Here is a 13,324-nt window from a genome sequence, read left to right on the forward strand (position 1 = left end):
AAATTTATCAAAATCTCGCAAAATATTATTTGAAATAACTTATAATATTTGTAAACAAAATTTTTCTGTACTTTTTCTAGTAATATTATTAAGAAAAATATCATATTCAGAGATAAGCAATTTTTTTCTGGCATTTACAGTCTTTTCTACGTCAAATATTTAATTAAGGATATTTCGAATATAATTTTTCTAATTTTTTTATTGTAGTATAGATTATACCAGATTCATGATTGTATTTGTCTTTTAAGTAATATTACCTTGGCTATTTTAGAGGTTTAATGTCTGCGTAATTATAGATTCGTATTACTTAGTGTTAGTAAGATTTCAATGCCTATCTTAGATAAAATTAATAGATAAAATTTCTCTTTTTTTTTTTTGAATACATATATTTTTAAAACATTTATCACTCTATTATTTAACATTTTAAACAAGTTTTATCGTTTTTCCTATAGATTTACAACAAATTCACAACGAATATTAATATACAGAATGTATGAGTAGTTAAAAATTTATATGTATATGTATATGTTTGTATCCTAAGGTATTAATGTTTCAAACGTTAAAAAATATTGAAACGAATACAATCTGTTATTGCAACAATTAATTCAATTGGTTTTGTATATTTTATTTTCACAACGTGCACTGTGATCGCCGACATCTGTTATGGCATTCACAACATATGTGTGTCGTACATTATAATTGTAGCGTGTCATGATTTTGTGTACAATCATGAAAGCTTCGATACACGACATTTCTCTTTGTGTCATATTGATAATAATAACGCGACTACGTATGGGAATGGGACGTGGACATTAACGATGATACGATCCGGATTTTGGCCGGTAATGTTTCGGAGAAAATGGTTGGCATGGTTGGCACATGTTTGTTACGTATCATTGATCTGGCACATAATTATTAGAGGATGTCTATGTCACCGCCATCGAGTCTGTTAATTGCCATAACCACATGGAACTAATTATGAAACATTCGCGGATACGAAATGCTCGGACCTTACGTCATCGACATGTAATAATTACCGTAAGCTGTACATTGCATGCGAGTACATGTCATATAATCGATAAATTTCTGCATATTATGTTTTGGATTTATATGAATCTCAGAATCAAAAGCATGTCAGGTAAAGTACACGAAATGATATTCTACTCTAAGACAAAAACAATTTAATAATAATATTTTAGATAAAAATTAACTAAGCGTGTACTTAGAAAATGATGAAAAACGAAACAATTATTATAGTAGTAAAATAAATCTGATATCATCAAGGTATTATACTTTTATGAAATATTCCGCGATATTACAAACACGACGTGATAGTAATTAAATTTCATGATATTAAATGTCTTTGTTTTACGTTATGAGATTAATATGAAATTAAGTTAGCAATAAATAAGAGTAGAGAAAACACAAAGTTGCTTTACAAATATGTATATATTTTACAATTCATACTTTTTTTTAAAAAAGATAAGTATAACGTCTTCTTTTTATTTTTTAATGGATTCATTTTATTATTCTGTTTATAAAAGTATCAAAATAATGCAGTTAAAAAAACAATATTTTACGAGATATTTCATATTAAATATCAAAATATAATAATTTCTAAATTAACAATTTCTAAGTATTACTTTAATAGGTTTTGCAGCGTTAAAAATTGCATCGATTGATGTATCTAAAAACAAACGTTTTGTTTAAAAAATAGACAGTTAGCTTCTCTTTGTACTTCGTACAAATCCGACAATTCTGTGTATCACATAGAAAGGTCCCAATGAATATGTGTAGAAAGAAAAAATTTTGTCATTATTGTCAAAATTTTATCTCTAATAGATTTCGAAAAAATAGTTCGTAATACTTCATGTAGTCTATACTATATAATAAATTAGTCAAGTTAAATCTTAATTTATAACGATTTCTTCATCTACCAAAATTTTTCTAATTTTAATATAATAACTTATAAACAATATTTTAGTTCAATTTTCAATCAATAAATATTTTATTTTTAAAAAAATTTACATAACAATTTTATTATTTACAGTAATTTTTACACATCTCTTTCTATCCACATTCAATTCTCATATAGTATCTTTAGTTGCAAATTCTTATAGTCGTCCTATTTACTCTCGAATTTGATGTAGTATGTTGTGTTTATCCGCAAACTCTGATAATATCTTTACTCAAATCCTTATTTCGTGCTAACTAATCCAGTGGGATATTAACTCTCGATTAGATAGAAAATGTGAATTTAAGAGGATTTAAGTACAATGAGTACAAAGTGAGAAAGAGACATAGACGGTGTCATACCATTTTTCTTTCTCTCTGTCTGTGATTACGTGCAATTGCAATGTATGATATAATTATTATCAAATCAATTACTTAAATCAATACTAATCCAATTACTTAAATCAATACTAATTACTTATTTTGATTAATATTATTGATGTATTTTTTGTAACTGCTGTTTATTCTTCAAATTGGAGTTATCTCTGTCACTTCTGACCTAATATTGCGTCTTAATTCTAACTATAGTCAAAGATTCTAGCCAAATATAGCCAGAGATGATGTAGGAAGAAGATATATTTTCGAAAGTGTGTGATTTTAATAAATCAAGAAAGAAATGTGTCGTTATATTTTGCAGTGATTGAATCATATTTGCTTAATGTATTATAAAATCTAAGATATAATTTACATCATGTTAATTTAATCTTGTTTATAATATGAAAATTTGTAGGTAACAATAATTATATATCAAAGATATTTAATATAATTTATTTTAATATAATTGAAACGATATAGAATAATAGTTTTACGATAATTATAAGCGATAATTATTTTCTTAGTCTTAATGATAGTTTAATCCAAATCTTTAATATTACGCGTTTTAAAATTTTCACGGATTTAAATGTACGTTATTAAAATGCCAACTAATAATTTTTTTTATTCCAATAATCACTTTTTGTAAGACAGGTGCAAGTTATACAATATCTCTATCTTAAAAGGTTGTAATGAATGTACAAAATAAAATAAAATGGCAAATACACGATAATAGGAAGATCACTTGGAAAATATAACGAATACATTATTTAGTCCAATTATCACGAGACATGGTAACATCTCGTTTAAAATATGCAAATATTATTCAAAATATTATGAAATATTTTATAATAGCAGACCGTTACTGTAGCCTTCAGATTTGTTTATGTGCGGTGGATAATACGCTTGGTGTTTACATACGGCAGATAATGCGTTTCTTGATTAATTACTCTATTTAAAAAAATTATTAAAAAAATGTTCTAAAGCTAAAATTTATTCCCTTTTTATTTCATTAATATGTATTTATTTCAACAAAGTATGAAAATTAAATTATTATCATTTCTTTTTATTCAAGGAAAGTATAAAATTATATAATGTAACAAAAAAGAAATAAAATTCAAAATTACTCAAAAATACGAGGGTCGTGCGATAAGTCAGGTAAATTTTTGCGAGAGATAACGCCACAATGAACTGTGTAGTATATGGCCAGAAAGTAACACTATTCAATCTGCCTCAAGTTTCAGCCAAAAGCAACGCTTACAGTTTACATGTGGCAGACGTTGGAAGTGAGCATGGCAGCAGTTGTCGTAAAAATGGAGAAAGACGAATTCCGTGCAGTGATTAAACATTTTTATTTGAAGAAGTGGACGGCTGCACGGATTAAAGCCGAATTGGACGAAGTTCACGGGGACTCTGTACCAGCGTTGAAGACCGTTTATTTTTGGATTAATGAATTCAAAAGAGGCCGGACATCAACCAAAAATGAAGCGCACTCCGGACGTCCAGTTGAAGTCACTACGCCAGAAATGATTGAAAAAAAATCCATCGTATCGTCATGGAAGATCGCCGAATGAAGGTGCGTGACATAGTTGAGATTGTAGGCATCTCAGGGTAGATAGGGTGCATAATATCTTGCACAAAGAATTAGAAATGAAAAAGCTTTGTGCACGATGGGTGCCGCGATTGCTGATCATCGATCAAAAACGCATGCGAAAAGACATTTCGCAGCAGTGTTTGTCGATGCTTAAGCGCAATCCACAAGACTTTTGGCGTCGATTCGTGGACCGTAGACGAGACTTGGATCCACCATTATACACCCGAGTCAAAAACAGCAGTCGAAGCAGTGGACAGTGCCTGGTGAATGTGCGCCGAAGAAGGCGAAGACTGTTTTGTCGGCCGGGAAGATAATGGCCACTGTTTTTTGGGATTCCCAAGGAATGATTTTCATTGACTACTTACAGAAGGGTCAAATAGTCACAGGAGCATATTATTCTACACTTCTGAATCGTTTGTACGAAGAGCTGCAAACGAAATGACCGAGATTGGCGCGCAAAAAAGTCATCTTTCATCATGACAATCTCTAGCTCACACCTCCACAATCGCAATGGCAAAATTGCATGAATTAAGATTCGAATTGCTGCCCCACCCTATTCTCCTGATTTGGCCCCTTGTGACTTCTTTTTATTCCCAAAACCTCAAGATCTGGCTCGGGGGAAAGAAATTTTCGTCCGATGAGAAGGTCATCGCTGCTGTAGATGCGTATTTTGAAGACCTCGAGACTTCCTACTTTTCCGAAGGGATCAAAAAATTGGAACACCGCTGGACTAAGTGTGTAGAGCTTCAAGAAGACTATGTCGAAAAGTAAAAAAGAATTTCCGGAAAATAGATGATTTTATTGCTTTTTTATCTGATTTATCGAACGACCCTCGTATATGTTGCATTTTTTTTCTTAATTTATTAAAATCACACAATTATAGTTTGCATTAAAGAATAAAAATGAGAGATTAAATGGAGAAAATTTTTTAATATAATATAATATAAATATTATATAATATAATATAATTAATATAATATAATAAATTTTTTAATATAATATAATAATTTTTAATATTTTAATTATTAATTTATATGTACAAACACTTTTTCGATTAAAAGAAAAATAATTGTGAAATAAAGTTATATTTAATATTTTTGACATATTCTCATCCGAATTTGTAAAGATTTAGTTAAATATGTACTATTTTATTAAATCAATGCACTATACAAAAATTATTTAGTATTACTACTTTAGTATTACTTTTTCATGTATAAAATGTTGTAATAAAAGATGATATTTTATTAGATATAAGTTTATACTTAGAAATGTATTTTTAAATATGTATTTTTAAACTGAGATAGGTTTTCTACATAAATACATTTTTTTCATTTTCGGAAAAATATTACAAATTTCAGAAACTATTAACGTATACGCATATAATATATACATAATATGTATACACACATTCAAGATTTATTTATGAAATTGTATAATGTTTTAAAATAAATTTCAAGTGAATTTTTTTATAAAAATGCGATATATTATAATTATAGACTTATATTTCAATTTTACTGCGACTATAGCTATTTGTTTTCATTTAAATCAACATAAATTATTATCACGATGAAAACACATATTCGTATTTTATGCATTCATTTTGTGTAATAGTAGTCATATTGTAAATGCATGTGTCTTCATTTATATCGTCAAATATGTTGGAAACACAAAATTTTAGGTAAAAAACTGCCCTTGTAATAAACGTAAAATGACATTTTATATCTTTTAATATAAATTATTCCTTGGTTGTTATACTTTAACGATATAGTGGTCAAACAGTAAAATTCTATTTTATTAACCGATATAAATAAGACTGTAAGTAAAATTTTTAAATATAGTAGTTATTAAATTTTGCAAATTTAAATTTCAAAATATTCCGAGAGCAAATGTTATAATAATAAAGGTGAGGTAAAAAGTTAAAAAACAACAGTTCTTGGTTTATGTTAATGGTTCAAAAAAATGTGCACATAATTCATATAACATTCAAAGATATGCTTTGGAATCATGCTAATGACTGCAATCTCCGGTTCCTCTTATTCTCTTACTTTACGTACCATTCCTCTCTTCCTCTAACGAATTGCTTAATACAAATTGTTTATGAAATATTTTTATGACACATAATTTTAATGAAAATTATGTGTCATAAAGAATTTGCTGCCTTATTAAGGCACATTCAATAGCGACACGTGTTAGTTATCGGTTTTAAACAACCGATAAAGAAATGATCTTCATTAGCATTCGCGTTGTGTAAGACAGCGTGTCAAGAGGAACGACACCGATCATGTTCAGTTTGCAAAAGTTGAAACCGCGAGAGTCTTTTGATCCGCTTAATTTGCATAAAGGCGCGCCTCGAATGACAAAACGACTAATCAGGCTGCCGCTAAGAAACGAGTTATTATCATCGTTCTTTTCGAATGGCCGTCGCTTCGATCGGTTTCCGGTTAGTTTACACGCCTCGCTAGATCGCGAGCGGCGGAAACGGCGCTTCTTCCATTCCGAGAAAGTTCGTTTCTCGCGTTAAGTCGAGCGCGATGCGAACATCAGACGATAACTTTGAAATGTTCGATTTTAATCAATGAGCGTTTCCTCCCTTGCCCGTTATACCTTCCGTTCTTCAATGAAGCAACTTATTTAGTTGCCGCGCTTTAAAGGCCTCTCTAGATACCTCTTTGCAGTATAAAAAACAAGATATTTCTAAAGATGATATAATATTGGTAATATAGGACACCAGTATATTTCTCTCACACATTGCGCTATAGCTTTTTTTTAAATATATTAGCTATATATAATTCGTTTGACTGTTTATTCTAGTTTATTTTCTACTAAGTTTACCTTTAACCAATATCTATAATTTGTGTCGGAATACAAAAAATATAATTCTATTTTTAATTTTATCTGCCACGCACCGCGCAAGATATTTAAAGAATTCAAACAACGCATATGTATATGTAAAATGATGTATATTAAAATATCCATAAGTGTACATAATACGCGTATAATTAGCATAAAGTCTAGCTTGAAATGTAATAGGAATTGTAAAACTTTTTTTTTCAGTGATTTTTAGAAAAATATTACATTTTTATTTCACACTTATCCATAAATTACAACTACTGTCATATAACAATATCACAATTTTTTTTTGTTTTCTATTATTGATTGTTTAATAATAATTTACTATCTATTTTATTAAAAATAGAAATAGTAGGGTAATAGGCATTTATACGCAATTGCACAGCTGCGTTGCGGTTAATTCTAAGCATACAGAAAAACATGGACGTGTAATCGAAAAGGGAATTGCATTGGCTCGGATATAATGTACTTATTCTACTGGTAGGAAGAAATATATAGTCGGGCCATAATTTACTTATTCTACTGTGAGAGTTGAAGCTATAGTCTACTTGCGATGTACTTGTTCTACTGCGAAGAGAGAATATATGGTCTGAATACAACTTAGTTATTCAACTCCGGATACAGAAATTTATAGAATATTAGTATTTCGATTGCATTGTTTTACATTACTCGTATACACACGAGTTTATTATTAGGAACTATGTATGTATGTATTATTAACTATGGCCATTGCATTATTAGATTCTCTAATCAATTTTACATTGCCTTGTTACTTTATATTATCAAATATTCAGCTCTGCTGTTATATTAATAGTTATTGAATTATATAAATTTAAAAAATTAAAAATATTATTAAATTATAAATTATTAAAATATTATCCATATTATGAATTATGTGTAAAATCAAATTATTACTATATTTTCAATTGTTTGCAACAATAATCGTCGAAACAAAACTTCGAAATATGTCATTAAAATAGGAAATAATTATATAAATCGAAATATATTCATTTTTTTGTGCGGAAAAACAAATGTCGCCGCGGTGAGCCGCGTGTCTAAAGTCAACCAAAAAAAAAAAAAAAAAAAAAAAACAAAAAAAAACTTACGTCAAACTTACGCGACGCGATAAAGAAAAACCGATCGAAAATATATTTTCTTCGTGCTAACGCAATGTGTCAGTATACGATAAATTCTCCCCGTCTTTCCGATATCATCCGTTGTAATTGCGCGTACGATTCTGCCAGCCGAGCGACGCTTTGTTACACGATAGCGTCGAGGATTCCCGGCGCTATCAAGAACTGGAATTCCATTTCCAGGCCCCCACGGGCGCAACTTTTTCTATTCTTCTGGTCCGGTCTGATTTATCGTCACCCTTACGCTTACGTGTTCCACGTGCTCGGGGTCTTCCTACAGGGTACACCTACCCTGCGGTACACTCAACGTGATTGATACGAGGTTGTAGATCGTAGGGGTAAAGGGACATTCCATAAGCCTCGCGTGCGGTCGGAATTCCCGATTTTCCGCTCTTTTCTCTTCCAGTCGATGTATCCTTTGAAAGTAGCCGACGATACCCGCATGTTAACCATTTCGCAGGTATTTTGGCTGCAAATTGCAACAGATACGTATCTTTCAAGTTACTTTGTAATTTTTTTTTTTTTTTAAATATATTCACTGAAATATCGCTTTTTTTCTAATAGTAGACAATGTAGTAAAAATTCTACTTTAATATAATATTTTTTATTATTACGCTATTGGTATGCTGTCACAAATATAGAGTATCTACTACTTGGCAAATCTGGAATTCTCAGGGAATTATTTTGAAGATGCTCTTCTAATATTTTATCTTTATATTATTAGCCAGGAGTTTATCAACTAAATTATTACGATAACAGTGGAGTCCTCCATTCTAAAATTCTCAATAAAATTATTATGTTCTTTTATTTAGGATTTTATTAATTTAATATTCAGTATTGAAAACAACGATTTCATATTAGTTGCAATTTTGTTTAATGAAGATGAATATTTAGTTATAAATGTAATAGTTTTATAAAAATTAAATTTTGTATCGGTTATAATTTTTATTTGTAACCTTTGAAAATAAAGTTTGAAGATTTATATGTAATATAAATTGAAGATTAGGATTAAAGATTATATATGTAATATAAAATATATTTATTTTTTAGAGTCTCCTTGTAATTTTCTTTAAAATTTTATAAATTTAATTATTAAAACTCGATATTTTTAATTTTTATTTTATAAATTTTTATAAGTGGAAAATATTAAGGACTGTATTTCATAAATATGCTTATTTGTAAAATACTTTTTAAAAATAAATAAATACTTTTATTTTATCTAGAACTTTTAATAAATTGCCTTGAAAATCATTTGGAATCTTCAGGTAATTTTTTTTCGAGTTTAAGTAAACATCCTGAAATAGCAACATGTAAATAAAATATTATAAAATTGAAAATTCTTAAACACATTGTAAATAATAATATATTATAATATTCTGTATAAATATGAAAAATTATCTTACAAATTCAAGCTGTTATAAAAATTCTGTTAAAAAGTAAAATTTTTTCATATGCTTCTAAAAATCTACAAATAAAATACGACATAATATTATCCTTACACGTATCAAAGCCGATTCTTGTATTCGTAATATTAAAAGACTCATAAAAATTTTTGTCTTTTACAAATCATGCAATACAATAATATTGAAATGTCATTGATAACACAATCCAAAGGCAAATATAATATTATCATAACACTTATCGACAAGTCCAATCTCCAATTAATAAAAACATTATATAATGTTCTGTTTCAGAGGCTGAGGTGAGATCACCACGATTCACTGGATCAGGCTGGCTAGCTTTTCCCGCCTTAAGGGCTGCTTATAAACATGTTCAATTAGAATTGGAATTTCGGCCAGAAGCGTGGGATGGGGTGCTTCTTCTAGCGGGAGAACGAGATGATCTTCAGGGTGATTTTATGGCCTTAATACTGCACCATGGTTTTATCGAATTCAGGTACATTTATATTGTACACATTCAACGGATGTATGATATTCGTATGTTATAAAAGAATTTTATTTATTTCAATATTGCGTTTGTATAAATTTATATTTGTATAAAACGATTTAATTGAATATACGGACAAAAAAACGTTCAAAGAATTCATAACAAGATGCATTAACAAAATTAATATATATACACACATCATGAAAGAAATGCAGATGGCAAACTCTCTGATAGAATTAAATTCAAAATAGAAAACATCAGACTATTAAATTAGAAATTAAGAGATCGTCGTAAATGTCGTCAAAGCGTGATGAAGATTTCACGAGAAGGTAAACTTTTTAAACAGTATCAAGAAAGAGGTTTATCGATTTTTTTTTATTCCGCCAGAAGAAGAAGCAAGCTGTATTGAATATAAAGTTATACGAGACACTTTATAGGACACTTCGGTGCCATAATTTCGGAGACTTTACCGTGAGTTTGACGTGGTCATTAATTAAGCATTCCGTGCCGGGACTAATTTTTCGTTTACAGCTTAATAAGCCGTGACTTAATGGAGCCCACGTACGATTTATGAGCACTGTGCAAAAACTAAAAGTTTACTTTTTGCAATATAGTTTGATCCCGTTTCACCTCTTTTACGGCGTTTTGCGCCACCCCATCGAGCATCGACGGAAAACTTTTTCGTCGTGAAAACGACGTCGTAGGATTTATTTTACAACGCTTTACTACGTAAAGTTTCGCCTGCAAGTACATTGCAAAGTGTTATATCACTGCATGACACCTGTAATATTATGACGATACTTCCATTGCAACATACGTAATAGTATATTTTTTAACATCTGTATTATATTTATAATAATATTTCTACTTTGTTAGAGTTCAACTTGGAACTCTGCTAAAGAGTCTAGTTGAAATCAATTTTTAGATAGATGGCATATTTCAAATTATTGAATTGTACCTTAATTGGAATAACAGCTATCTTGAATTATGAACTTAAGAACAAGAAAGATGATCATAATGGAAAATTTTATTGTACAGATTTTTATTTGTTCTAAAGATGACAGAGAGCAAACGCTGTGAAAAAAACAAGGATAATGTAACTTTATCTCATTAGCAGGTTTTGTCTAATTGATAAACTTGGCTGCCATTATTCCGCGCTTATTCCATGTAGAATATAAAATTCCATGAAGAATAAAAATGAGTCTAATAAATCAATTTTGAAAAAAACTCGTATGTATATATGTTCATAATTTTTGATTCTTGTAACATTTTTCTACAAGTAAGAAGAGAAATTAAGAATTTGAGAATTATTACTTATATGAAAAATCTGTGTGATTTGAAGTCTTCGATAAATTTTTAAAACGTTAAACTTAAATATAATAAAATATCCTTTACTGTAACATTTGTAATTTAATTGAAAATAACGCTGAAAAAAATTTTTTTGTATTAGATACTATTTTAGTAAGATAACATATATGCTTGTACTAAATTACTTTTTTCAAAATCAATATGCAATATATTAATGAAATAGGTGAATAATTAAATTTAAAATTAAATTTAAAAAATAATATCCATTTTGATTAGAATATTTATAAAAATTATTTTATTATTATTCATTTTCTAATATTTTTGCACTCTCAAGAGCAGTAAACTTATAGAACTTCAATAAATTAAGAAAAATGAATAAAATTATATCACGATATTTTTTGCAGTAATTTAATTTAATATCTGTTGATTCATCATAAAATCATTGGAAAGAAATTAGTTAAGACTTTTGTTTTTTACTTACTTTATGTATAAAATTTTGTAAAAATTTTTTAAGCTTTTGATTCCAAATGAATAATCAAAATTTGAAAATGCAAAATAGCGCATTCAACATTGAAGAAATTTTTGTTATTTTTTGACGACAAAATCTCATTCTTAAGATAATTCAAAGTTAACAACGAGGATGTGAGTTTTTTTTTTAAATCTCTTTATGTTCTTGTTTTTTATATTTTTTAGTCTTTTAATTTATTGATTTTTTTAACTTTTTTATGGTTAACTATAGATGTTCTTATTATAAAACTTTTATATAAAACATTTTATCTCGAACAGTTTTTCAGATATAACCAAAAAAAAAAACCAAAAGTTCTTGTATGTATACAAGGCGATTTCATTTCTAAATCTTTTTTGGCCTCAATAGTTTCTAAGTTCATTTATTTAGCTATATGTATATTAAGTTTCATTAAAATAGAATTCCATTTCTTTTTGTAGTAATTTTGGCCGCCATATTGGATCTGCTTTAAAATTCTCCAATTATGAACGCAGATTTAGATTTGAAATCTATCTCAAAATTAATACAAAGATTTTCAAGAAATTATTATTATCATTTTCATGCATGAACTTTTATAAAAAAAGTGCATATTTTTATTAATCTTTTACGTATTACTTATTATTAATGCAAAAGAATTATATATTTATGTTGTTCATGCACATACAAGTTTTAGAAGTATAACAATACCAGATATGTTACATAAATCAATTATGAAATACATAAAAACATCGAAAAGTTGTCAGAAAGTATACATATGCAAAGGTTAATGGCGAAAGCTATTAGTCATTTTCGTTTATCATTAGTTTATGCCTCATAAAACAGTTACATTAAATATCTCTTAAATTAAGTCACAAACTCTTAAATTAAATCACAATCACAAACACTAAGTATCTCACATTACAATAAGCAATTATTAATTTATACTAGTAAGGGTTCATATCGAAGCAACGACTAAACAAATATTTCACACGATTTATTAGCTTCATATACAAATATCGAATCTCTATTATCCAAGTGACATTATTAAAACGCTCACCGTCTGTACTTATTGATTAAATGTGTATCGCATTCGTTTGCAATAGGAATCAGAACAATGCAGAATAGGGATTATTGTTTCGCGATACGTATGAGCGATAATTATTTTCTCTTGGATTCAAATGTACACTGTATCGTGCTTTGAACTTTTTAAATGTAATTTAAATGTAATTTACTTAATATTTCGTTATTGATAATGTAAAATATAGGAATCATCGGATCGAGTTATTCGAGTAACGAGAAGATGTGATGCATATCGAATATACATTGATAATTAAATTTAAATAAAAAAAGTAGAATACATTTAAAACTTTTATTTCATAATATATTAAATATTTTGGAGGGACAAGGCTAAATAATACACAGCCACGATATTTCATATGATTTTCTGATGATTTTTTTGATGGTGATATAAAAATAATGATTATTTTTTTTTTATTATTAACTAAAATCGTATCTATTATTTGTAAAAATTAAAAAATTTACAAATAAATTAAAATTTTGTATAATTTAAATTTTTTGAGAACGTGTCAATTTTGTCTGTATCTTTCTCCCATATATGAGTAAGATGATAATTTTAATACTGAATAAGATAATGAAGGTAACTAATCTAAAAACTAATCTTTTTTATAGATGAAAATTAATTTTCTTACAAATTTTTTATATTATTCTGTTATTATAATGTCC

At 28.1% G+C, this 13,324-nt stretch overlaps 1 protein-coding gene across 2 annotated transcripts in view; it reads left to right on the plus strand.

The window, feature by feature from the left end:
• LOC105427284 (pikachurin) overlaps positions 1-13,324 on the plus strand; it is a 111,385-nt gene that overhangs the window by 60,731 nt on the left and 37,330 nt on the right. For both annotated transcript variants that reach the window (XM_089078503.1, XM_089078502.1), the window contains one exon: positions 9,597-9,798. In XM_089078503.1, coding sequence (XP_088934629.1) covers positions 9,597-9,798 — 202 coding nt within the window. The remainder of the gene's footprint in view (positions 1-9,596; positions 9,799-13,324) is intronic.

This window comes from Pogonomyrmex barbatus, unplaced genomic scaffold (assembly GCF_055798465.1).
Source record: "Pogonomyrmex barbatus isolate J1 unplaced genomic scaffold, ASM5579846v1 scaffold23, whole genome shotgun sequence".
Lineage (NCBI taxonomy): Eukaryota > Metazoa > Arthropoda > Insecta > Hymenoptera > Formicidae > Pogonomyrmex > Pogonomyrmex barbatus.